This window comes from Jaculus jaculus, chromosome 1 (genome assembly GCF_020740685.1).
Source record: "Jaculus jaculus isolate mJacJac1 chromosome 1, mJacJac1.mat.Y.cur, whole genome shotgun sequence".
Classification (NCBI taxonomy): domain Eukaryota; kingdom Metazoa; phylum Chordata; class Mammalia; order Rodentia; family Dipodidae; genus Jaculus; species Jaculus jaculus.
This window is the reverse complement of record NC_059102.1, coordinates 341,593,964-341,620,560: the sequence shown is the minus strand read 5'-3', so window position 1 is coordinate 341,620,560 and position 26,597 is coordinate 341,593,964. Positions and strand designations below refer to the sequence as shown.

The following is a 26,597-nucleotide window of genomic DNA, read 5'->3' as shown; positions in this document are numbered from 1 at the left end:
ACCAAAGGAGTTCACCACTAAGCATGGCTTTATTTCTGAATTTTAACTGCTTTTCTCTGAAAAGAAAAAAAAGGCAAGAAACTAGTTGGTTCATTTGATTTTTAACTCTAGGAATCTAAAACTCAGAAGTGTAATATAAATTATATAGATCCTGTGCACTTAGGACTTTGAAGACGACTGATTTCATCTTCATCCTGTTAAGCTTCTCCCCTTCGTTACAGACCTCTGCCACAGACCTGCAGACCAAAGCAGACCGCTTGGTGCAAGTGAGCATCTGCTCTTCCCTGTCGCGGAAGTTCCCCAAGCTAACGATTATAGGGGAAGAGGTAAGAGCTACCAGCAACGCTGTATTTTTTACTTCCTGTGTATCATATGGATTTGTAACTGACATGTCATTGGGTTTTAGACCACTGGTAAAATGTTAGTATTGCATCATGTGTTTTAACACAAAGTAACCGCAGCTCTTGGAGGAAAGTCTGATTTTAAAATATTTTGTTCCACATCTAGGGCAGAAGTTTCGCTTCTTAGCTAGAGAAGATACAGTTACTGTCATAGGTAACACTCAGCATACAAACTATAAGGTGGGTTGAGGGGCTGCAGGTGGATCTCAGCAGAGCGCATGCTGAGCGTAGTTGAGGCACTAAGAAGAAGCATATGGCTTGCATGGGTGAGGTCATACATTCAATCCCAGCACTAAAAATTAAGTTGAAAAGATTGGGGCTTCAGAGATGGCTCCGTAGTCAAGGTGCCTGCCTGCAAAGCCTAATGACCCAGGTTAGATTCCCCAGTACTCATGTAAAGCCAGATGCACAAAGTGGTACATGCATCTGGAGTTTGTTTGCAGTGGCACTAATCCCTGGTTTACCCATTCTCTGTAGAATGTCTATCTGTCTCCTCTCTCTCTGCTTGTAAATAAATACTTTTTTTTTTTTTTTTTTTTGGTTTTTCGAGGTAGGGTCTCACTCTGGCCTAGGCTGACCTGGAGTTAACTATGTAGTCTCAGGGTGGTCTTTAATTCATAGAGATCCTCCTACCTCTGGCTCCCAAGTACTAGGATTAAAGGCATGCACCACCATACCCAGCCTATAAAATATTTTTTTAAAAAAAGATTGCTAGGGGTGGAGAGATGGCTTAGCAGAGTTAAGGCGCTTGCCTACAAAGCCTAAGGACCTATGTTCAACTCCCCATGTCCCACATAAGCCAGACACAAGGTGACACAAGTGCTCAAGGTTGCACACACGCACTAGTTGGCACACGCGTCTGGAGTTCAATTACTGGGCTGGAGGCCCTGGCACACCAGTTCTCTCCTCCTTCACTCCCACTCCCACTCTCTTACATTTATTTTTTTTTTAAAAAGGTCAGACTGTTGGGATTGCCTCAAAATTTTTTTTAAAAAATTGGCAAAGTTCTGAAACTTGAATGGGCTTTGTTTATTACCTTATATTTTGCTTTAAAAATTCAACTTGTGGGCAGAGATGGCTTAGCGGTTAAGCACTTGCCTGTGAAGCCTAAGGACCCTGGTTTGAGGCTCAATTCCCCAGGACCCACGTTAGCCAGATGCACAGGGTAGTGCATGCATCTGGAGTTCGTTTGCAGTGACTGCAGGCCCTGTCACGCCCATTCTCTCCCTGTCTCTCTCCCTCCCTCCCTCCCTCTCTCTCCCTCTCTCTCTCTCTCTCTCTCTCTCTCTCTCTCTGCCTCTTTCTATCTGTCGCTCGCAAATAAATAAACAAAAAATCAAAAAAATAATCAATTTGTAGGCTGGAGAGATGGGTCAGTGGTTAAAGGCACTTACTGGCAAAGCCTGACAGCCTGGGTTCAGTTCCCCAGTACCCACCCAGAGCCAGATGCACGAGGTGGTGCATGTGTCTGGAGCTCGTTTTCAGTGGCTCTAGGCCCTGCTGTACCCATTCTCATGCGCTCTTTCTTTCCCTCTCTCTGTTTTCAAATAAATAAAAACAATTTTAAACTAAGCTTGCATACATGTGACTGAAACAGCAGAATAAGCTTTTTAAAATTTCAATTAGTTCTTGTTTGTTTGATAGGATCTCACTGTCTAACCCAGACTGGCCTTGACTTCTGGGGCTGGGGGCTGGGGTTGGGAGTGGAAGTGATGATTCGCCTTTGGTGTGCTTTTCCTTTCCTTCATAGTGCTGAGGATAAAGCCCAGAGTCACGTACGTGCTGGTGAATTCTGTACCACTGAGCTCCATCCTCTGCTCTAGCATGAGCAGACACTCAGGGTTATAACCTACTGCCTTAATTTCCAAGCAATCCAAAAGAAAAAGGGGAAACAGAAATGGGTCAAGGAGGGTTGGGGAGATGGCTCAGTTGGTAAAGTGCCTGCCTCACGAGCATGAGGACCTGAGTTCAATCCCTAGAGCCCATGTAAAAAGAAAGCACATGCTTGTGATCCCAGTGCTAGCAGCATGGGGTGGAGCAGACAGACCCCTGGGACTCACTGGGTAGCCCTACTAACCTAATGGACAAGTTCCAGGACACCTGACATTGTACTCTGTCCACACGCGCACACACACACACATGCATCTGCACATGTGTGCACGCACACACACATAAACACACAACAAAGAAATGGGTGCAGAAAAGTGAGTTTATTTTAATTTATTTTTTTGGTTTTTCAAGGTAGGGTCTCTAGCCCAGGCTGACCTGGAATTCACTATGGAGTCTCAATATGGCCTCGAACTCATGGCAATCCTCCTACCTCTGCCTCCTGAGTGCTGGGATTAAAGGCGTGCACCATCACACCCAGCTCAGAAAAGTGGACTTAAATACAATCTTGGCCAAACTGGAAAGAGGGAAAGTTTTGAGTACCTCTTACGTGGTCCTGAAGCAAGGTATAAACAAAAGTCAGGATCCAGCTGTGAGGTAAGCTGTCAGAACTGTGAGACTCTAGGAGGGAATCCCCCAACTTTAGGCTCTAAGGTGGACATAATGGAGAAATCCCAGTGTCTCAGTTTATTTCCTTGGGTTCTTGTTACATTAGGTTTGCTTTAAAAACTAAGCTTACCAGGTGTGGTGGCACACACCTTTAATCCCAGCACTCGGGAGGCAGAGGTAGGAGGATCACCATGAGTTTGAGGCCACCCTGAGACTACATAGTGAATTCCAGGTCAGCCTGGGCTACAGAGAGACCCTCCTTCTCCCTGCCCCCCCCCCAAAAAAAAAGCATCCTGGAAGAATCAACAGCCTCAAGGAGGGTGTAATCTCTGCTTTAGGACCTGCCTTCTGGGGAAGTGGATCCAGAGCTGATTGAAGACGGCCAGTGGGAGGAGGTTCTGAAGCAGCCGTGCCCGTCCCAATACAGGACCATCAAGGAGGAAGATGTAAGGCCACCTGAGCTCTGTTCTCTGTGAATCTGAACTTATTGCCATTTTAACGGGAATAAAATATGTAGGAGGAGAAGCCAGTGCTTATAAAATCCAGACCGCTAGGAACTTGAAATCTTTAAGACCCAACACAGAAGTAGCAGACAACCAAATGGATGTGACCTGTGAGAGTTCATTTGCTGCTCCCTGAGATGCCCTTTCTGCCCTGAAACCAGTATTAAGAATACTTTTAGGGACCATGAAGCCTAAGGACCCAGATTCAATTACCCAGGACCCACATCAGCCAGATGCACAAATTGGTGGCTAGAGGCCCTGGCACACCCATTCTCTCCCTCTGTCTATCTGCCTCTCTCTATCACCTCTTGCTCTCTCAAATAAATAAATAACTTTTGGGGGGGAAAGAATACATTTAGAAAGAAAGTCTTAAATATAGTAAGTATACTTGGTTATGGGTTACTGGGCTATTTCTAGAATGCTATAAAAGCCATCTCACTTTTAAGAGTTGCATAAATTAATCTGTGGTTCCAGATTTAGACATCTTTCGCTAAAGTTTGTTTATTTGTGGGTTTTTCGAGGTAGGGTCTCGCTCTAGCCCAAGCTGATCTGGCACTTATTCTGTAGTCCTAGGCTGTCCTCAAACTCACAGCCATCCTCCTACTTCTCCTGGGATTAAGGATGCTCCTGGCTTATATTTCACTGATTTTAAACAATTTATGGAATACTTTCTGTGAGGAAGGCATTTTGTTTTGTGGTATGTAATTTTTTTTTTTTTAAATGAGACATCAGAAATAGGCTCTCACTCAGAAATTCACCTGTTACATATCAGTGGTCACAGGATCAATAAATCATAAGTAGGAATTTGCTTTTTAGTCTTTTGTCAGTTTTATTAGCCATTCCACTTTCTGTGTCCTTAAGGTAGTCAGACTTTTTTTTTAATCATTACATATGTATAAATAACATAACCATACAAATTGTTCAGAATGTTTCTGGTGCCTCTGTAGGCTTCCCTTTAGCGCCCCCTAGAGCACCACGTGTTCATGACATTGTGCTTAAGAGTGAGTGACAATGAACATTTATCAGCCACATCTAGTAAAAGGTCTATTTATTTATTTGATAGAGAGGCAGAGAGTGTAAGTTTGTACCTGCCAGGACTGCTTGCCACTACAAATGAACTCTAGACATACGTGCCACTTTGTGCACCTGTCTTTACATGGATATTGAGAAATTGAATCCAGGTCATCAGACTTTGCAAACAAGTGCTTTTAACCACTGAGAAATCTCTCCAGCCCCAGTAAAAACTCTTTAGTAAGGGTCCATAGAGATGGCTTAGTGGTTATGGTGCCTTCTTGCAAGCCCTATAGCCCAGGTTCATATCCCCAGTATGCATGTAAAGCCAGATGCTCAAAGTGGTACATGCACCTGGAGTTTGTTTGCAGAGGCAAGAGGACCTGGTGTGCCCATCCCCCTCTTCCTCTCTCCTGCTTGTAAACAGTGATATATGCATTTTTAGAAAATTCTCTGATCAGTCTTTTGTTAAATTTAAGTGGATTTATTCCATGATTATGAAGCCTTACATTCTTTTACTGTCACTAAACTGCTGATGTTGACTTAAACCACCTGTAAGTTTAAGCATGTGAAAAGGGAATGGCTTTACTCTATGTAATTCTGTTTTGGATTTTGCATACTTGATTTGAATATTTCCTCTTTTTTTTTCACTTTTGTTTCCAGCTTGTGGTTTGGGTTGATCCTTTGGATGGCACCAAGGAGTACACTGAAGGTCAGTGTCTGTTCGCCCGTCACAGCGGGAAGCTGGGCTGTGGCGCACGAGCCCTGTGGCTTCCCGTGCTGGCCTTGTGCTCCACGTCTTGGCCTCACGCTGCCCGTGTTCATGGCAGTTGACATCTTACGAGAGAGAAGCTTCTCTCCTTGAGGTACCACTGCACGTACTCTAGCAGCCCACACTGCTGATTCCCCCTCGTCGGGACACTGAGCATAATAACCCATGTTACTAAAGGGATTGCTGAAGCCGAAACCCAGTTTTCCCGGGTGACAGACGGCAGCAGGTGGACCTGCGCTGCCCATGCCCCGTCGCCCAGTGCCCCGTGCCTACCCCACACTCTCCCGTCTCCAGACGTTACCTGAGGAAAGCTAGAAAGCAGCAATTTGGCAACATGAAAGAAAGAGGTAGTGGGCATGGTGGCACAGGCCTTTCATCCCAGCACTGGGGAGGCTGAGGTTGAAGGATCACCATGGGTCCAAGGCCATCCTTTGGCTACAGAGTGAGTTCCAGGTCAGCTTGGGATAGACTGAGACCCAATCTAAACAAAACCAAAAAAGGACTATATGGAGAGCTAGAGGTTTAGGTTTTAGAAGGCTGGAGTTTTATTTTTGAAATAAAGATCTGTATAAAGCACTTGGGAGGCGGAAGTAGGAAAAGCGTGAATTAGAGGCCAGCTCGGCCTACAGTGAGTTCTAGGACAGCCTGGGTTACAGCGTGAAAAACCTGTCCCAAAATAAGTAAATAAATAAATGATCTATGCCAGTTTTCTTATTTTCATTATCAATTTTACAACTTGACAAAAGAAAAACAATGTTTTGTTTGTTTGTTTGTTTTTTTGAGGTAGGGTCTCACTCTAGCTCAGGCTGACCTGGAATTCACTATGGAGTCTCAGGGTGGCCTCCAACTGTCAGAGATCCCCCTACTTCTGCTTCCCAAGTGCTGGGATTTAAGGTGTGTGCCACCACACCTGGCTTAAAAGAAACATTTAAAAAATTTTTAGAAATAAACTTTGGTCACTGGATAAGAAAGAACTATCAGTGACTCCTTTTTTGTCTATGTGTGTGTGCACATACATGTACTGTGTGCACTGAAAACATCTCTGTAACCCTCTGAGGAGCAGAAAAACTGTAGATAGCCTTAATTCGTATATGAGAACATGAGACACATCCCGATGCCCACCCTGGGTTCGTCACTAGCTCTGGGAAGGAGCTGAACTCTGTGTAACATTTACCGCAGCTGATTCTAACACTGCCTAAGAAGCCAAGGTCTCCCTGTTCTGAGGACCTGCTGGAGGCTTGAAATGTAAGTCTAGAGATGATTCAGGAATACAGATTTGACCCAGCAGGTCCCAGTGAATTGGACGGGGCCAGAAAGGGTACAGAGGAATCTAGTGATAATGGTGGCAGCATTATGGCTGTTTTGTTCATTTGTTTGTAAAGTGTCCTAGTGAGACAGTAGTTATCAATTCAGATTAGTGGCCGTGGTCTGTTTGTCTTTCTCTGGCCACTTCTCTTACAGTTTATGCATCTTACATAAGTAGGATTGGTCATGGATGAACCAGTACAATTCCTTACCTTCACTGCAGAAATTACTTGGGGCAATTGTGCTGACATTGACATGAGAAAGCTACATAACTGGCATTTCTCCTTTGTAGGTCTTCTCGACAATGTCACAGTTCTTATTGGAATTGCTTATGAAGGAAAAGCCATAGCAGGCATTATCAACCAGCCATATTACAACTACGAGGTATGACTACCAGTGAGACAAAATATTAGATAGATGACAGTCATGCCATGGTTCTAGATGCCACCCAGTCCAGTGGTGTCTAGCTTGGTTGCACGTGCAGTCACTTGGGGTACCTTTCAAAGTATACACAGGTTTTGACATACCAAATTAACTCCTCAGGGGGTAGTGGTCCCATGAGTATGTCAATATGCAGATGTGGGTACATTGACGTAGTGTGCGCATTACATTTTCATATATTTATGATTCAAGTGCAGACGTGTGGGAAGTAGGATATGGTTTCCGATTAGCCTGATCATCAGGACACCTGACTTACAGGTGGCTCTTGATGCACACTGAAGAAATGAACCATGTCAGCTGAGAAAGGTGCTAGCCATGTTGCTTTCCAGGTAATTCTGTACAATACCTAAACTATAGTCAAGACTCAGAACAAACTAAAGATACTCTCAGACCCTTTCTCTTACTCTGTCCCTCCTAATCTGCTCTGGCTGCCCTTTGTACTTCAGAGAAATGGCCTTCCTTAGGAACAAGAAACCAGTATAACTTCAGAGCCAGAATATTTCATTATATTTTGAAGGAAATTATTGAAATAAAATATTTTAAATATTTACATTAGTGTGAACTTGATAGAACTTTGGAAACAAAGTAATCAGCATGGAGACTTTTACTCCTAAATTTCTGATTTTAGAACAGGATTAATACTTATTTCTAATGTAAGCTTGCTTATTCCTACTGCTTATATTATTAGAAATGAGATATCTTGTGCCTTACTGAAGTAGTTATATGTTATTAGGAGAGTTATGCTAAATTGTTTAAGTGTTCATTAATTTTTTATAATATAGACTTACTGATTTTTGTAATTATTACATGCAGGCACAAGTTTGTGATTCTTATGTGAACTTAAGTAAGTTCACACTATTACTTGAAAGAAGGTCATTTAATGCCGGGCGTAGTGGCGCATGCCTTTAATCCCAGCACTCGGGAGGCAGAGGTAGGAGGATCGCCGTGAGTTCAAGGCCACCCTGAGACTCCATAGTGAATTCCAGGTCAGCCTGGGCTAGAGTGAGACCCTATCTCGAAAAACCAAAAAAAACAAAAAACAAAACAAACAAAAAAAAAGGTCATTTAATTCATAGAAAAAGCATGATGCATGGAACCTTTGGTCAAAAAAGAGGTCTGAGTATTAGGAATTAGTAATGTATCCCATATTTCTGAGAATAGAAAAATTGTATTCATTTTCCACAGAGCCATGAAAAGCAGATGTTAAGGGGACACAGGAGTGCAGCAACGGTGAGAAGAGTGGCCAGGGCTCTGCTAGGCAGAAGGGAGGCGGTGCTGTCTGCTGCAGGCAGTCCCCGTCCACCTCGCACACCGAGTCATCGTCTCTTAGCCCTCCTGCCTCTTCCTGTGCTATGCCCTTCACCCTGTCCTTCCCATGTGCTTACGTCCTAAAAGTGGTTGCAACAAATAGAAGTAGCGAAGCTGCCAGTTGCATGGGTGGTTTTCCAGGCGGAAGACGTAGCTTTCTATAGCCATCATAATAGCTGGATTTATCAAAAGCTTACAAGCCTGCTGTGCTGCCAGGAGCAAGGGATTTCGGCATTATCTCATCTGACACTGGCCATGCCCTACCCGTAAACCACCACTCTCAGTGCAGAGAGAGCAAACCAGCCAAGATGGTGACACGGCCTGTATTCGGCTGCTTGTGAAACTAAAAAGGTGAATTTCAAGTTGGTCTACAGAGTGAGTTCAAGGCCAGTCTGGGCAACTTAGTGAGATCCTGTCTGTAAATAAAAAGAGGGCTGGAGCTATGTAATAGCTCCGTGGTAGCATGTCTGCCTGGCATGTGCAAAGCCCAAGCCCTGAGTTCCATCACAAAACAAGAAGGAAGAGGAGGAGAGGAGAATGGGAGCAGGCAGAAACTAAGGCCCTAAACTTACAACAATGGTATCCGTGGGTAAATGGCAGAACAGGGGGTCAAAGTCAAGTCCACTCGTACTCCGTGTTGCTCTCTCGAGCAAGATGACAGACTGAACAATTAAACACCATGAAACAACATGAAAACACCATGACATGGAGCAAAGAAAGCCCACCTGTTGTTCAATAGAAGCTTCCTAATCAGCACGAGTGCTCCTTAACTCGTGTGCGAGGCGAACTGTGGGGAGAAGATGAGAGACTAAGATCAGGAGCCCAGAGGAAGGCCAGCCGCCACCTCCCTGCATTGCACCACCAGCGTCCTCAGGCCCAGCTTCCTTGCCATCATAGTCAGTTACAAAGGGAGTTCAACTTGTTGTTTCATTGTTTTTTTTATATTTATATATATTATGTATGTGTGCACCAGGGCCTCTTGCCACTGAATGCCAGACACATGTGCCACTTTAGTGTCTGGCCTTACAAGCTGGAGAGCTGAACCCAGGCAGTAAGCTTTGCAAGCAAGCCCCTTTAGTCGCTGAGACACCTCCCCAGCCCCCTGTCTTGTTTTGTTTAATTAAATCATCTATTTTCATTTACTTATTTATTTGCAACAGAGAGAGAGAATGGGCACACCAGGGCCCCTTGCCACTGAAAACAAACTCCAAACATATACACCACTTTGTTCATTCAGCTTTACATGGGTACTGGGGAATTGAGCCTGGGCCATCAGGCTTTACAAGCAAGTGCCTTTAACCACTGAGCCATCTCTGCAGGCCTTGTTGTGTTTTGTGGCAGGCTGTCACTGCTTCCCATGCTGGCCTACAGCTTCCTAGGACCTGCAGTGCCTTGAGTTCACATTGCCCTGTCTCTTTCCCCTCTGCCCACACATGCTTCCTTGCACAGACCTTGATCCCCCACACACGTCTGAGCAGCAGTCCCCCACGACGTCCTACCCCCACCCCGTCTCAGAGTCGGTTTCCAGGGAGCCCCGCTGCGTGAGCAGAGTTCACTGGAGCAGCACCAGTGAGCTGCCCGAGGACAGAGACATTGAGTTTCAAACATCTGCAGAAGTAAACACAAGCAGCCTGGTATTAGCTTTGGGTTTCTTTTAGGCAGGGCAGAGACAGGATCTTTAGCCCAGGCTGACCTTGAACTCGCTATGTAAGTGAAGATGACCTTGCATCTGTGATCCTTATGTCTCCACCTCCCAAGAGCTGGGATTACATCAGCCGAGTTCATGTTGGCGGGGTATTGACCGACAGCTGCATCTCCGCCCTGATACCAGCTCTGGCAGGCATGGTGGCACTCACCTATAGTCCCGCCTGCTTGGGAGGCTTAGGCCAACCAGGACATCACAGTGAGACCTCATCTCAAAAGCACAAAATAAAAACAGCTGTGAGCACGGATGAGCTGGATTTGGTTATGACCACCCTAGATTCAGTTCTCATTTTCCTCTCATCTCTAAGGGCAATAATGCCTACTTCCCAGGGGGCCGTGAGGAGTAAATGAGATAATGCCTGCATAAAGCACTTAGTATCGGGTCGGGCACATGCTTGGTGATGAGTATGGGTATTAATGTCACATTTTGATGAAGTGGGACTGGTTATGTTAGCATCAAGTTTTACCTCCCCGGAAATATGTTACTACTTCTTTTTTTTTTTTTTTTTACATGTCATATGCAGTTACAACAATGTGGTTGAACAGTTTTGGGCTCCATCGAGGAAAGTATAGGTTCCAAGGTGTGCCCTGTTGCAGTGGCTGTCGGTGGGTGGAGTCTGGGCCCCGGCTCCAAAGTGCCAGCTCCCCCAGTCACCAGGCCGCTGCTCTTTAAAGGGCCGGTACTGTGTTTCCTGCATTTCTGTCCCTTTTGAAACTGGCTGTTTTCAGTATAACAGACAGATTGTGGGATGATTACAAAAGAAACCGTAATCAGTGTATGAAGCTTCTTTTCCTGAGGACTCAAGACTTTTCCCATCACCTTTGAAACTGCTGACCACAATAACGCTGAGGATAATCAGTGAACTCTGTTAGGGAAAGTTCTTCATCAAGGGTATTTTTATTATTTTATAACATTTTTGTCATATTGCCATCAATAACTAAATACCCTGTGTTTTAAGCATGTGAACTGTGACTCAGTGTAAGTAACTAGGTGTTCTATGCACAGCTAGCATCTTTCCACAGATGATGAGTTTTGTGGTTTCACTCCTTTGCCCAGGCAGGACCAGATGCCCTGCTGGGGAGGACAATCTGGGGAGTGCTGGGTTTAGGAGCCTTTGGCTTCCAGCTGAAGGAAGCGCCTGTTGGGAAGCACATCATCACAACCACCAGATCCCATAGCAACAAACTGGTCACCGACTGTATTTCAGCCATGAACCCAGATGATGTGCTGCGAGTGGGAGGAGCAGGAAATAAGGTATGGAACCATCTCCAAGGGCTCTGAAACGTAGCGGCTCCGAGAAGGAAATACTGAGCCTGTTAAAAATGTGAAATAGAGGGCTGGAGAGATGGCTTAGCGGTTAAGTGCTTGCCTGTGAAGCCTAAGGACCCTGGTTCGAGGCTCGGTTCCCCAGTTCCCACGTTAGCCAGATGCACAAGGGGGCGCACGCGTCTGGAGTTCGTTTGCAGAGGCTGGAAGCCCTGGCGCGCCCATTCTCTCTCTCTCCCTCTATCTGTCTTTCTCTCTGTGTCTGTCACTCTCAAATAAATAAATAAATAAATTTTTTAAAAATACATTTAAAAAAATGTGAAATAGAGCCGGGCATGGTGGTGCACGCCTTTAATCCTAGCATTCAGGCGGCAGAGGTCAGCCTGGGCTAGAATCAGACCTTACCTTGAAAAACCAAAATATATAAGAAATAAAGCCAGGACCTGATAGCACAGGCCTGGAATCCCAGCTGCTTGGGAGGCTGATGCAGGAGATCAGAAGTTCAGTGTCTGCTGAGCAATTCCAGGGGACACTGACTCAAAATACAATGTAAAAAAGAGGGTTGGGGATGCTGGGGCATAGCTCAGAGAGAGGGTGTGTGTTTGGCACTGGAGAGGGCCATAGCTCAGGGATAGGGCCCTTGCTTAACAATGGGGCGGCCCTGGGGCTCAGTTCTCAGCACTACAAAAAGAGAAAAGGAATAATGAGGTAAGAGTATAAGAAGTGATTAAAGATTATAGTTTGCCAGTGGAATCATAGTTAAATTTACAAGATAAATTTAAGGCGCAAGGGTGGAAATTTATCCCAGTGGCAGAAAACATGCTTAGCATGCACATGTCCCTGGCTAGAGTCCTGCATGGCAGGAAAAAAATAGTTTAAGGTTCAAGTCTCTTTTTTTAATTTAAGATAAAGTTTGTGCCTTTAGTCAAGGAGCACAGTCCCCAAGGACACTTGTAGCTTCTTTGCTGGCCTTTCTCCTCCAAGTTTATATGTTAAGAGCCAGGCATAGGAGCACATGTGTGTAGAGACAGAGGCAGGAGGATGAGCAATTCAAGGCCCCTCTCTGCTGTGTAGCAAGTTTGAGGCCAGCCTGCACTACAGGAGACATTATCTCAAAAGACGAATGATAATGATGGTAATGGACATTCACATTTCAGTAGTGGGCGGAGCAGTGAGATGCTGAACCTTGTGGAATTCTCCGTTCAGCTACTTCCATTACACACCTGCCGGGACTTACTGTGCCTTATGCGATGGCTTAATATTTCTCTATCCTGTATTTAGCCGTGCTCATTTTTGTAGATGTTTAAAAACAGTAATCGTTCTGTAGTAGATATGCATTGCTTTTACAGTAAGAAATAAAGAGTACTAAGAAAACCTGATCTAACTCTATGAAACTTGTTCAAATGTCACTTTGTAGCTTATGTGACCAGCTCACCCACCCCTGCCACATACACGGCCTTCAAATTTTCATGTGCTATTAAACGTCTATCTTATTTCTTCCTACTACTGGTATCCTTTAACCTGCTAAAGACTTTAATTTCAGGAAGTGTGACAGGGAATTAGTGAAAAAGCTCTGATGGGAAAAGGCACTTTCTCTTACTGGTTCCCCAGTCATTCCCAGTGGAGGATAATCACATTTTACCTTGCAGATAATTCAGCTAATTGAAGGAAAAGCCTCTGCATATGTATTTGCAAGTCCTGGATGTAAGAAATGGGATACGTGTGCCCCCGAAGTTATCTTGCATGCGGTGGGAGGTCAGTCGTTTTATTTTGGAGAATTATAACTCTAACATTTTATACTCAGATGTACTATTACAGTCATGTTCTCTGCTTAGACTCCTGAGATGCTAAAGACTGGGGGAGGGGGGGCTGGAGGGATGGCATAGCAATTCTGAGTGTTGGGATTACAGGCATATATTCCTAACTGGCTTTAACTCCTTTAGTTTTTTATTTTTTCTTGAAAAGTAAAATGTGGGGCTGGGGAGATGGCTCAGAGGGCAAGAGTACTTGCTGTGCAAGCTGCTCAAACATGAGGGCCCGAGAAGGCCTGGTTTGTCCTGAGTTCTAGTCCCCAGCACCCATGTATAGCCATGCACACCTTTCACCCCAGTCCGGAGGGGAGTGGACATAGGAGAATCACTGTGACTCACTGGTCAGCCAGTCTGACCAAAAACAGCAGCTCCGAGATCATCGGGAGACTCCATGTCTTAAGGAAGCAGGTGGGGGCTGGAGAGATGGCTTAGCAGTACAGGCATTTGCCTGGAAAGTCAAAGGACCCAGGTTCGATTCCCCAAGTCCCACGTAACCCAGATGCACAAGGGGGGTGCATGCATCTGGAGTTCGTTTGCAGTGGTTGGAGGCCCTGATGAGCCCATTTTCTCTCTCTCCTCTCTCTCAAATAAATAAATAAAAGTAAAGTAAAAACAATTTATTTTAAAAATAAGAAAGAAAGAAAGAAAGCTGGTGGACTAGGGATAGGGGAGGACACCCACGCATGTGCACTAGATGCACACATCTGCACACACATGTGCATGTGCCACGTATACCTCACACCATCTCAGCGCCATCAGCAGCACTGCTAAGGCCATAGATGTTTTTAATCTTACAAATACATACATAGCAAAATAATTGTTCAGCTTCAAATGCATGTCAGTACACATCCAAGGTTAGTAAGGAATGCCTCCCATCATTCTTTTCAAAGGCTGGTAGTCTAGCTCTGTGGTAGATCACTAGCCGAACATGTGTAAGGCTCTGCGTTCAACCTCCAACACCCAAAACAAAAGCCTCTCAGATTAACAATGGCAGTGAATCGGACTTTTATCCTATCATTTGCCTTGATTTGTTTTTAAATATTTTTATTTACTTATTAGCAAACAGAGAGAGAGAGAGAAGGAGGGAGGGAGAGAGAATGGGCACACTAGGGCCTCCACCTGCTACAAACAAACTCCAGATACATGTGCCGCACCTTGTGCATCTGGCTTTACATGGGTACTGGGGAATCAGACCTGGGTTGGTAGGCTTTGAAGACAAGCTCCTTAACCACTGAGACATTGCTGTAGCCCCCTGGGGATTTTTGTTTTCTTTCTTTCTCTCTTTCTCTCTTTCTTTCTTTCTTTCTTTCTTTCTTTCTTTCTTTCTTTCTTTCCTTCCTTCCTTCTTTCCTTCCTTCCTCCTTCCTTCCTTCCTTCCTTTCTTCTTCCTTCTTTCTTTCTTTCCTTCCTTCCTTCCTTCCTTCCTCCTTTCCTTCCTTCCTTCCTTCCTTCCTTCCTTCCTTCCTTCCTTCCTTCCTTCCTTCCTTCCTTCCTTCGTTTCTTCGTTTCTTCGTTTCTTCGTTTCTTTGTTGTTTTGTTTTGTTTTTTGGTCTTTTTGAGGCTGGGTCTCACTCTAGCCCAGGCTGACCTGCAATTCAATTTGTAGTCCAGAGTGGCTTGGAACTCACAGCGATCTTCCTACATCTCTGCCTCCTGAGTGCTGAGATAAAAAGATGTGCACCACCACGCCCAGCTCTCCTGATTTGTTTTTATATGAGTAGCTTTCTAACTTATTAGGATAAAGAAGTTGAACTCTACTTCCTCATGGTTAGTTCTCATTAGAATGAGTAATAACACTGTAATGTAATATAGTTACATCTTATGAACATTCTCAGCTAAGCTCTTACAGAACCATGTGTTAATATTAAAGAATCCTAACAGCTGCAGATGTAGCATTGCCTAGCATGTGCAAGGCTCTGAGTTTTGACCCCAGCAGTAACAAAAACTAAAAATAAAACAACTGGGCATGGTAGTATACACCCTATAATCCTAGCCCTCTAAAGGCTGACGCAGGAGGATCACAACTTTGTCTTTATGGATAATGATAGAAAGAAGGGAAGGAAAAGGGAAGGAAAAAGAAGCAATATTTTTAGAAATGTATCTTAAAATGACAGAAGTTGATTTCAAGAAATACAACTTGAGAAAGTAAAGCTATAGCTCAGTGGTAAAGTTCACATTTAGCAAAGATGAGGCTCTGAGTTCAAGTCCTACCTCCAAAGATAACAAAAAATAATCAGGGCTGGAGAGATGGCTTAGAGGTTAAGGTGCATGCCTGTGAAGCCCAGGACCCAGGTTCGATTCTCCATATCCCATGTAAGCCAGATGCACATGGTGACACATGCATCTGGAGTTCGTTTGCAAAGGCTACAGGCCCTGGCATGTCCATTCTGTCTCTGCCTCTAGTAAATAAACAAATAAAAATTTTTAAAAAATAGTCAATAAATAAATAAATTCAGCCAGAGCCACTTAGTGAGACCCCTTTCTCAAAAACAAAAACTAGGGCTGGAGAGACGACACTTGCCTAGGAAGCGTAAGGATCCAGGTTCAATTTCCCAGGACTCACATAAGCCAGGTGCAAAAGGTGGTGCATGGGTCTGGAGTTCGTTTGCAGTGGCTAGAGGCCCTGTCACACCCATACTTTCTCTCTGTCTGCATATTTCTCTCTCTCTCAAGTAAATAAATAAAATATTTTTCTTTTTTTTTTTTTTTTTCAAGGTGAGGTCTCACTGTAGCTTAGGCAGACCTGGAATTCACTATGGAGTCTCAGGGTGGCTTCAAACTCATGGCGATCCTCCTGCCTCTGCCTCCTGAGTGCTGGGATTAAAGGCATGTGCCACCACGCCCAGCAAATAAAATATTTTAAATTAAAAAATAAAATAAAAACTAAAAGGTGAGCTGGGGATGTAGTAGACTGCTTTTCTAGCTTGCATGAAATCCACTCATCCCCAGAAAATTTACCCATCACTTCTCAGCCTCTTGTCTAAGATCAAGTATAAAAAAGCTTTACTTTTATAACCATGTATTATTTTAGCCAGAATTTATCAACTTTTATTAGATAGGGAAACAAAAGCCATTTAAAGATGAGTATAAAGCCGGGCATGGTGGCGCACACCTTTAATCCCAGGACTTAGGAGGCAGAGGTAGGATGATCACTGTGAGTTCAAGACCGCCCTGAGACTCCATAGTGAATTCCAGGTCAGCCTGGACCAGAGTGAGACCCTACCTCGGAAAAGGTAAAATGACTAGAGTCAGGTAGGCATAGCTTGGTGGTAGAAGGAGTGCTTAGTGTGCGCTGTGGGCTCAACCCCAGCCCCGCCCCGTAGACAACCCCTTGAAGCATCGCAGTCCAGCCGGCCGTAATGTGACGTTTCTCCTGCAGGCAAGCTGACGGATATCCATGGCAACGCCCTCCAGTACGACAAGGACGTGAAGCACATGAACTCGGCAGGAGTCCTGGCCACGCTGAGGAACTATGACTACTACGCCAGCAGGGTCCCCGAATCTGTCAAAAGTGCACTGATTCCCTGAAGGGACGGTCCACTCGCTCGGCCAGGAGGACTCGCTTCTCCACGTGGCCCTTTTGAGAACTGATTGAATGGAAGTAGAGCTCCACCTTCATTCACCACAGACCAGTGATTTAATTAGTAGTTTACTTAGTAATACAAAATAGCGGTGAAGACTTTTCCCTTATCGCAGCCTCATACTCCGTGCCTTGAGCATGTAGCAAATTTCATGTGTTCTTTTCCCAGTTCAGAGAACAAGAGAGCCAGGCATGGGGGCAGGTGTCTAGTCGCAACTGTTTTGGAGGTTGAGGTAGGACCACCTGAGTCCAGGAGCTCAAGACCACCTTTAGCTACATAGGGAGATCCTGTCTCACAAAAAAATGAGGAGAGAAAGAAACTTAACTGACCAGATCATTTTTTGACATCTGGAGAATTTATAAACTTGATGTCTTGTACTTTCTTCTTGTTTTCATATGTAGAAATGGACAAAGGGCCAGGTCCAGCCGGCTCTCTGGGTCACTGGTATAATCAACATTCCTGTCTTGTCAACCAGCTTTCTTCAGGGCACAGAATCTTAAGTTGTTCCAGAATTTCACTCTTGTTTTTTATAGCCATTTCTATAGTGTCTTATTCTAATTGTGAATACATATAATGTTGTGTATGTTGATGGTATATTTATGGGGAAAGTTTCTTTAAAATAAAATAGTTAATCCTAGGTCTTTATAGTTTTCAGAAGTATAAAGTATAAATTCTCTGCCATGGAGGTTAATGTATTCTTGAGGTGAGTTATCTTTACCAGGCTTAACTGGAAAACTGGGCATTTGTCTTTGCGCCTTCTAGTGGGAGAATGTGGGACATGCATTGTCTGTGATGGTTAACCTTAGCTTGGCTGGATGGAGAATCCCCTGGGAAGGCTGGAGAGATGGCTTAGCGGTTAAGGTTCTTGCCTGCAAAAGCCAGAGGACCAAGATTTGGTTCCCCAGGACCCACGTAAGCCAGATACACAAGGTGACACATGTGTCTGGAGTTCGTTTGCAGTGGTTGGAGGCCCTGGTGTGCCCATTCTCTCTCTCTCCCCCTCTTTCTGTCTCTCAAATAAATAAATTTTAAAAAGAGAGACTCTCCTGGGAGATAAGCAAACAACACTGAGAGTGTGTTGACAGAAAGTGTTTGGAAAACCAGGCCTTAATGAGGACTGCCAGGGAGCTGGCAGGAATGAAGGGAAAAGGAGAAAGCCAGACAGCAGAGGCATTCTCTTTCTCTCCTTCAGTGCCTCTGTCTCTCTTCTTCCCTCTTCCTCTCATGGTTCCCCAGCTGCCATGAGATGAGATACACTGCTCAGCCCACCACACTGTCCCAGGCCACCATGAGCCAAAACCAGCCCTTCCCCTTTAAAATGGCTTCCCTCAGGGACTTGCCGCAGCAGCGGGAGTCAAACACACCGAGACAGTCGGACGTTATGCCCAGAGTCTCACCTTTTAACCTTCCCACCTCCAGCCCAACATTGAACCCAGGGTCTCATTTGTGCCAGGCCAGTGTTCTGCCAGCCGAGCTGAATCTGCAGCCCTGGAATTTTACACCTTAGGTCTCTACTCATTCTGTTCATTAAATTTCTACTTTGAGTAAAGCAGATGGTTTAAATTGGCAGCTCTTGGGGCTGGAGAAATGGTTTAGCAATTAAAGCACTTGCCTGCGAAGCCTAAGGACTCATGTTCAATTCCTCAGTACCCACATAAGCCATATACACATGGTGGCACATGTGTCTGGAGTTTGCAGTGGCTAGAGGCTCTGGTGTGCCTGTTCTCTCTCTCTCTCATAAACAAAAATAAAATATTAAAAATTGATGATTGTCCCACTCACTGGAGACATAAATCAGTGGTATATAAATGCTCAGCATGCTCAGGGCACTTGGTTTAATCCACACCAACAGAAAGAAAAGAAAAAAAAAAAGTAATTCCTGGGCTGGAGAGATTGCTTAGTGGTTAAGGTGCTTGCCTGCAAAGCCAAAGGACCCAGTTTCAAATCCCAGGACCCACATAAGCCAGATGCACAAGGCAGTCCATGCATCTGGAGTTGTGTTACAGTGGCTGGAGGCCCATTCTGTCTTTCTAATAAACAAAAATAAAACTATTTTAAAATATTAATATTTAATATAAAAGTATTTAAAATATTAATAATAATTCCTAAATCTAATATCAGAATCACGTGGAAAAAAATTTTTTTCAAATACAGATTTGCAGGGTCCATCCTAGCCATTGTGATTCTGCATGTTTTAAGAAAGCTGCTCTAAGCTGGCACACCTTTAATCTCAGCACTTGGGAGGCAGAGGGAGGAGGATCATTGTGAGTTCAAGGCCACCCTAAGAATACATAGTAAATTCCAAGTCAGCCTGGACCAGAGTAGAGTGAGACCCTACCTCGAAATAACAAAACAAGACAAAAAAAAAAAAAAAAAAAAAAAAAAGCAGGCAAGCTGCTCTGAGCCATGTGTGGAGGCACAAGGCTGTCATTGCAGTCCCACACAGAAGGAAGTAGAGTTCAAGGCCAGTCCAGGTAACACAGGGAGCCCCTCATCTTTCAAGAGAGATAAATAGGGGGCTGGAGAGATGGCTAAGAGGTTAAGGCACTGCCCTGCAAAGCACAACAACCAGGGTTCGATTCTCCAGTACCTACATAAAGCCAAATGCACAAAGTAGCATGTGCACTTGGAGTTTCTTTGCAGTGGCTGGAGGCCCTGGTGCACCCGTTCTCTCTGTTGCAGTCAGGTTTGCATTGCTGGTAGAAATCACCCAACTAAGAGCAGCTTGTGGGTAAAAGAAGTTTTTTTTGGCTTACAGGCTCAAGGGGGAAGCTCCATGATGGCAGGGGAAAACGATGGCATGAGCAGAGGGTGGATATCACCCCCTAGCCCACATAAGGTGGACAACAGGAACAGGAGAGTGTGCCAAACACTGGCAAGGGGAAAACTGGCTATAACACCCATAAAACTGCTCCCAATAATACACTCCCTCCAGGAGGCATTAATTCCCAAATCTCTATCAGGTGGGAATCTAGCATTCAGAACACCTAAGTTTATGGGGGCCACCTGTATCAAACCACCAAATCCCGCCCCTGGACCCCATAAACTGATAGCCATATGTGATATAAAATGCAATGCATTCATCCAACTTTAAAATTCTCCATAGTGAGTTTAAAAGGGAAAGTGGGGGGAGGGAGGGTATTACCATGGAATATCTTTTATAATCGTGAAAGTTGTTAATAAAAAATGTGGGGCTGGAGAGATGGCTTAGCGGTTAAGCGCTTGCCTGTGAAGCCTAAGGACCCCGGTTCCAGGCTCGGTTCTCCAGGTCCCACGTTAGCCAGATGCACAAGGGGGCGCACACGTCTGGAGTTCGTTTGCAGAGGCTGGAGGCCCTGGCGCGCTCATTCTCTCTCTCTCCCTCTATCTGTCTTTCTCTCTGTGTCTGTCGCTCTCAAATAAATAAATAAATAATTTTTAAAAAAATGTGGAAAAAAATCCCCATAGTTTTTATCAATTCCAGTGATGCTAATACATCCCCATAGTCCACGATCTTTTAACTGAGCCATAATACCAAAAATAACCTCAAAAAAACCATAATGGCACATAATAAACACTGCAAAAGATGGCATTGGGCATAGCAAAGAAATACTCAACCAATACAAGATTTAAAACAACCAAGGCAAACATCAAACTTTGTAGCTTCAAGTCCAACAATTCTAGCAAGTGACAAATCTCCAAGTCCGATAATTCTAAACAGCAACAAGTCTCTGACATTCCAGTTCCACCCCTCCAGCTAGGCTATTCAGAGTCCTAGAAAACTTCATTGGGCCAGCAGCTTTCCTTGGCATCTCCACTAGGTCTCCACTGCAACCCATGGTTCATCCTCATGGCCCAATGGGGTCTCCATGCAGACATTCAGCAAACCTGCTTCACACTGTCCATGGCCGTTTCCAAAACACAAGACCGTATTGCAAACTCAATGACCCTCTCTTTCCTGCATTTCTTATATTCCACAATACCAGGTAGGGTACCAATTTGTTAGTCTAGCGGTGGCGGGGTGGGTGATACAGCAGACTTTGAAGAACAGGACATTCCGTGAGCACTCAGGCTCCTTCAAAAGAGTTGACATTCTTCCTGTTGCCCCAGTGCAGGTCAGCTGGCCCAATCTCAATGTTGTAATCTCTCAAACAATTTGCAGGTAAACAAGTAGTAGTTTAGGCCCAAGGATTTAATTTTTTCTGTGTCATATCCCTCTGCTCACACCCGTTCATTTTTATGCAAAGCAACCCTGCACAACTTCTCAGGACCCAGGCAAAACAGCAAAGCCTCACACAAGCTGCTATCCCAGTCCAAGCAAAGCTCTTTCTCACTCTCATAAGCCAAACCTCACAGTCCATAGTTCTTAGTGCATTCAGGTCTTTCAACTCCAACCAGAATAGTCCATCAAGCTGTACTTACAGCCCTGCAAGGCATTTCTTAGGCCAGGGTTTCAAATCCTCCCACATTCCTCTTGAAAATCAGCTCCAAAAAGCCAAAACCACAGAGTCAGGTGTCTAGCAGCAACCCCACTCCCACTCAGTACCAACTTTACTGTTGCAGTCAGGTTCAAATTGCTGGTAGAAATCATCTAACCAAGAGCAGTTTGTGGGAGAAAGAAATGTATTTTGGCTTTCAGGCTCGAGGGGAAGCTCCACGATGGCAGGGGAAAACAATGGCATAAGCAGAGGGTGGACATCACCTCCTGGCCCACATAAGGTGGACCACAGGAACAGGAGAGTGTGCCACACACTGGCAAGGGGAAACTGGCTATAACACTCATAAGCCCACCCCCAACAATACATTCCCTCCAGGAGGCATTAATTCCCAAATCTCTATCAGGTGGGAATCTAGCATTCAGAACACCTAAGTTTATGGGGGACTCCTGAATCAAACCACCACACTCTATTTCTTTTCATTCTCTTTCTCTCTCTTCTTTCATAGCTATGGGTTTAGTCTTCAGCTCTACATAAGCCAGGAACATGTGTAACCCTATTCGGGGGTGGAGGCAGGAGACTCGGGAGCTGAAGGTCATCTTTGGCTACATAATGAGTTTGAATCTAGCCTGGATTACACACGACCCCGTCTTGATGAACAAAATGCTGCCCTCAAGTTTTTGATAACCATTGTAGTGTCGACCTCACTACAGCAATACAGTTTTAGTTTGCAGAAATGTCACAGTCCAGCAGGAAGATGCACTTGTAGCTTGGACACTGTTGGCCGCACCCTCTTTTATTGTCTCCCTCTGATGGTCTTTTACTCCCTTCTAGCCACACCTACCCAGTCTTCTTGCTCTGTCTTCCTTCCTCAAATGTCACCAAGATTCTGCTCTAACAAAGAAATTAAAGTTATTTCTGTGTGTGTGTGTGTGTGTGTGTGTGTGCATGCCACAGCACAGGAGTGCAGGTCAGAGGACAACTGCAAGGTGTCTGTGCTCCATTCTCTTTGAGACAGGGTTTCTGGCTGCTGCAAGTGAACTTCCAGAGGGCAGATGAGCGTCGTCCCAGCGGCGTGTGAGCTCTGGATCCCCGGCTCCAGCCGCCCTGTCACAGCCATGCTGAGATCACCGACGCATGCATTACGTCGCAGTCCGCTTTTTGTGGTTGTTGGGGAAATGAACCGGGGCCAGCAGGCTGTGAGAACAAGTGTCTTTAACTTCTGAGCCATTTCCCCAGCCCCAGCAATCTATTTTTTCACCACATCATCTAATGCTCATGTGATTTCATGTAACGTCTTTTGGCCAGAAGCCCAAAATGTACTTCTTAATTTGATCTGGGTGGCCCAGGCCTATAATGTTAGAACTTGAGAGGTTCAGGTAGGAGGGTTGCCCCAAGCTCAAGGTCAGCCTGTCTCAAACAAGTACCTCTCCCTCCACACACACAAAATGCGTATCTGTCTTAGAATTCTCAAACTCGATAGCTTGTAGTCCCAGGACTCCAGAGGAGGATCCTGAGTCTGAGGCCAGGCTGGGTTATATAGTGAGACCCTGTCTCACAACACTCTAAACAAACAAAAGCCTGGGGCTGGGGAGATGGATCAGTGGTTAAAGTCACTCAGATGAAAAGCCTGCCAACCTAGGTTCAGTTTCCCAGTAGCCATGTAAAGCTAGATGCACAAAGTTGCACATGTGTCTGGAGTTCTTTTTCAGTGACAAGAGGCTCTGGTGTGCCCATATTCTCTCTCTCTCAAATAAATACATAAAATATTTTTAAATAAAAAAATCAACTTCTCAACCCTATTTTTATTTTTATTTTTGTTTTCGAGGTAAGGCCTCACCATAACCCAAGATGACCTGGAATTCACTATGTAGTCTCAAATTCACAGCAAATCGTCCACACCAGAGTGCTGGGATTAAAGGTGTGTGCCACCACACCCAGAATAACTCTTTAAAAATATAACAAAGATTCTTTTTCAAACTAGACCTCTACACCCAGAATTCTCCTGCGATGCCTTATAGGCACATCTGAATTACTGATTCTGAACAGCCCTCCTGCCTTGCCAACATGACCTTAAGTTACTTTACAAACACATGAGTTCATCCTGATCTGAATCTGTTTTCATACTTCTAGGTAATTTCTTTCTTCCAGGAGTGTAGTCCTCTGTGAACAGTGAATAACTTACTTTTGTTTTTAAAGAGGCCAGGCTTGGGCTGAAGCTATAGCTGGGAAAGCATGGTACAAGCAGAGGCTGGACATCACTTCTTGCCACATCAGCTGGCAGAAAGCAGCAAGAGAGTAAGCTAAGTTTGGCAAAGGGAAAGCTGGGCCATAACACCTCTAAGCCCACTCCCAGCAACACTTCCTTCAACAAGTCTCCATCTCCCAAATTGCCACCAGATGGAGACGAACTAATCAAAACACATGAGGCTATGTGGCACATCTGAGTCAAACCACCATATCTGTCTCTGGTCTCCACAGACTCATGTCCATCTCGTGATATATAAAATACATTCTGTCCCAGTTTAAAAGTCCTATAGTTAGGCTGGAGAGATTTCACAGTTAAGGCACTTGCCTGCAAAGCCTAAGGACCCAGGTTTGATTCCCCAGTTCCCATGTAAACCAGCTGCACAAAGTGATACATGCGTCTGGAGTTCGTTTGCAGTGGCTGGAGGCCCTGGTGTACCCATTCTGTCTATATACCTGCCTCTCTCTCTAATAAGTAAATAAAATATAAAAAATAAATATTTCTTAAAAAGTCCTATGGGTTTTTATATTTTATTTTTATTTATATTTGAAAGAGAAAGAGGGAGAGACAGAGAGAAAGAGAGGGAATGGGTATACGAGGGCCTTTAGCTGATGCCAACAAACTCCAGAAGCATGTACCACTTGCACATCTGGCTTATATGGATTCTGGGGAATTGAACCTAGGTCCTTTAGCTTTGTAGGCTAGTGCCTTAACCACCAAGCAATCCCTTCAGCCCAAAAGTCCCGTAGTTTTTAATCAATCCTAACACTGTTTAAAAGTCCAAAGTCTCAGGATTGGAGAGATGGCTTAGTGGTTAAGGCACTTGCCTACAATCCCCCAATTTCCACATAAGCCAAATGCACAAGGTAGTACATGCATCTGGAGTTCATTTACAGTGGCTGGAGGCCCTGGTTTGCCCATTCTCTCTCTCTCTCAATCTCTCTCTCTCTCTCTCTCTCTCTCTCTCTCTCTCTCTCTCTCTCTCACACACACACACACAAAAAAAAAAAAAATTTTTTTAAAGCCCAAAGTTTCATCTGCAATAGTCTCTTAACTGTGAGCTGTAAAGTGAAATGATAAATCACATACACATAATGGTGCAGAGTAGATATTCCCACTGCAAAATGGAGGCATAGCCAGGAAACATCGACCAAGATGACACTGAAACCAAGCAGGGCAAACATCCCATCCCGGAGCTCTGTGTGTGATACCTGGGACCATCAACAAAATGTCAAGGGCTCTCATTCTGCCCATCCTGATTAGCTACTTGCTCTTTGAGCCGGTCCATCCAGGCTAGATTAAGCAGGCTTCCATGGCAGCTCTCCCATGGTCCTGGCATCTCCAAAATCCTACAACCCATAGTCCAACCTCAGGCTGCAAGCCATGGTCTCTAGGCAGGGACTGTGACCCTGCTCCACACTGTCTTGGGGCCATCTCCAAATCCAGTGACTCTTTCCTATCTTTGTCATTCTTCCACAACCTGTACCAGGCGAGCAAGGCTGCCCCTGTGTGTCAACCGGGGGCGGGGGGGGGGGGGGGTGTTAAGCCGGCTTTGAGGAGAGGTCACTCTTTCAGCATCCTCCTTCAGGCCCCTCCCTCCAGAAGAGCATTTAAAACTCCTCTACTGTCCAAATGCAGAACAGCTGTCCCAGTCTCAATGGTGATCATTTTTCTCAAACAATTTGTGGTGGTTTGAATAGATGGCCTCCAATATATTCAGTTGTTTATTTGTTTGTAGATTGCATCTGCAGTCACCTGGCTAGAGGCAATGTCACTAGGTGGATATTAAGGTGTGGTGGTGGGTTTCAGATTTCAGTCTAAATATATGCAAAGTGTGCCTAGCTAGAGTCCCTGAAGTGTGCTGTGGCTTTTGACCTTTAGGCTTATACTTCTCTCTCTCTGCTTGGACCTGTGAAGGCAGGCCAGCTTCTTCTACCATTATGGAACTTCCCCCGGATCTGCAAACTTCAATAAATCCCTTCCTCCATAACTGTGCCTGGTCTGGAAGTTCATGTCAGTGAATCTTTTTTTTTTTTTTTTTTTTTTTATGTCAGTGAATCTTAAGCTGTCTGCTACACAATTGTAGCTGAATCAGGCTGCTGCCTCTGACCCAAAACCTTCATTTCTTTCTGTGTCAACTTATAGTTTTCATATCCTTTTATGTTCTTTTTTTTTTTTTTTTTGAGGTAGGGTCTCACTCTAGCCCAGGCTGACCTAGACTTCACTATGTAATCTCAGGGTGGCCTCGAACTCACAGCGATCCTCCTACCTCTGCCTCCCAAGTGCTGGGATTAAAGGCATGCGCCACCACACCCAGCTTTCCTTCTGTGTTCTACCAACACACCAGTCCATTACTTTTCAGTTCTCAGGAAATGGGAATAGCATAGTCCTCCTCTCAGAGAAACTGCTGCTAGCCCAGTCCAGTAAAAGCTCTTCCTCCACTCATAAGCCAAGTCTCCACAAGCCCATGGTTCCTTCTGTGTTTAGGTCTTTGCACTCTCAAGAGAATGGTGCATCAAGCTCTGCTTATAGCACTGCAAAGGCATCTTCTAACCCAAGGTTCAAAGTTCTTCCATATCACTCCTGAGGAATCAGCTCCATAAGATCAAAAGCCAACCGGGCATGACGGCACACACCTTTAATCCCTGTACCCAGTAGGCAGAGGTAGGAGGAGAATCTCCATGAGTTAAGGACCCTGAGACTACAGAGTGAATTCCATGTCACCCTGGGCTAGGGTGAAAACCTACCTTGGAACCCCCCCTCAAAAAAAGAAAGAAGATCAAAAGCTACAGAGTATCAGTTTTCTGTTGTAGTTACTTTCCTGTTGCTGGGACTAAACATGTGAACAAAAGCAGATGCTTGGAGGAAAGTATCTTATTTTGGTTTACAGTCACAAGGGGATGTTTCAGCATGACAGGGCAAGGATGGTAGAGCAGAGGCTGGACATCACTTCTGGCCACAGCAGCAGCTGGCAAAAAGCAGCAACAGAATATGCTCAGCTCTGGCAAGGGGGGAGCTGGGCTATGATAACATAACTCTTCCATAACCGGTATCATCTCCAGAGGGATTTTTCAAAACCCAAACCTCCCTTACTTTTGGCTTGTTCATTCCCTTCAAGATAAAATTCAAGTTCCTTATAGGAAGCTCCATGTCATGGGATCCTCATTGTCCAGCGTCAGCTCTGACTGCTATGCTGAAGCCACGCTCAACCGTTAGCCTGCTCGACGCTTGCTCTTACCTTGGTCCTCATCCATCTGGCCAACAAACACTCACTCAGCAACTAGGCTGGAAGGGCATTCCTGTAAATATATTTTTTAAAAAGGACTTAATAGGT

The 26,597-nt window shown here is 44.8% G+C and overlaps 1 protein-coding gene across 3 annotated transcripts in view; it reads left to right on the top strand.

Moving 5' to 3' along the window:
• The window catches only part of Bpnt1 (3'(2'), 5'-bisphosphate nucleotidase 1), a 33,711-nt gene extending 16,474 nt beyond the window's left edge, over positions 1 to 17,237 (top strand). For 2 of the 3 annotated variants that reach the window (XM_045141484.1, XM_045141483.1), the window contains exons 3-10: positions 222 to 326; positions 3,236 to 3,343; positions 5,075 to 5,123; positions 6,781 to 6,872; positions 8,115 to 8,159; positions 10,999 to 11,196; positions 12,858 to 12,963; positions 16,399 to 17,237. In XM_045141484.1, coding sequence (XP_044997419.1) covers positions 222 to 326; positions 3,236 to 3,343; positions 5,075 to 5,123; positions 6,781 to 6,872; positions 8,115 to 8,159; positions 10,999 to 11,196; positions 12,858 to 12,963; positions 16,399 to 16,547 — 852 coding nt within the window. In that variant the 3' untranslated portion in view covers positions 16,548 to 17,237. The remainder of the gene's footprint in view (positions 1 to 221; positions 327 to 3,235; positions 3,344 to 5,074; positions 5,124 to 6,780; positions 6,873 to 8,114; positions 8,160 to 10,998; positions 11,197 to 12,857; positions 12,964 to 16,398) is intronic. The other variant, XM_004670107.2, reaches the window with a different exon arrangement.
• The last annotated feature ends 9,360 nt before the right edge of the window (positions 17,238 to 26,597 follow it).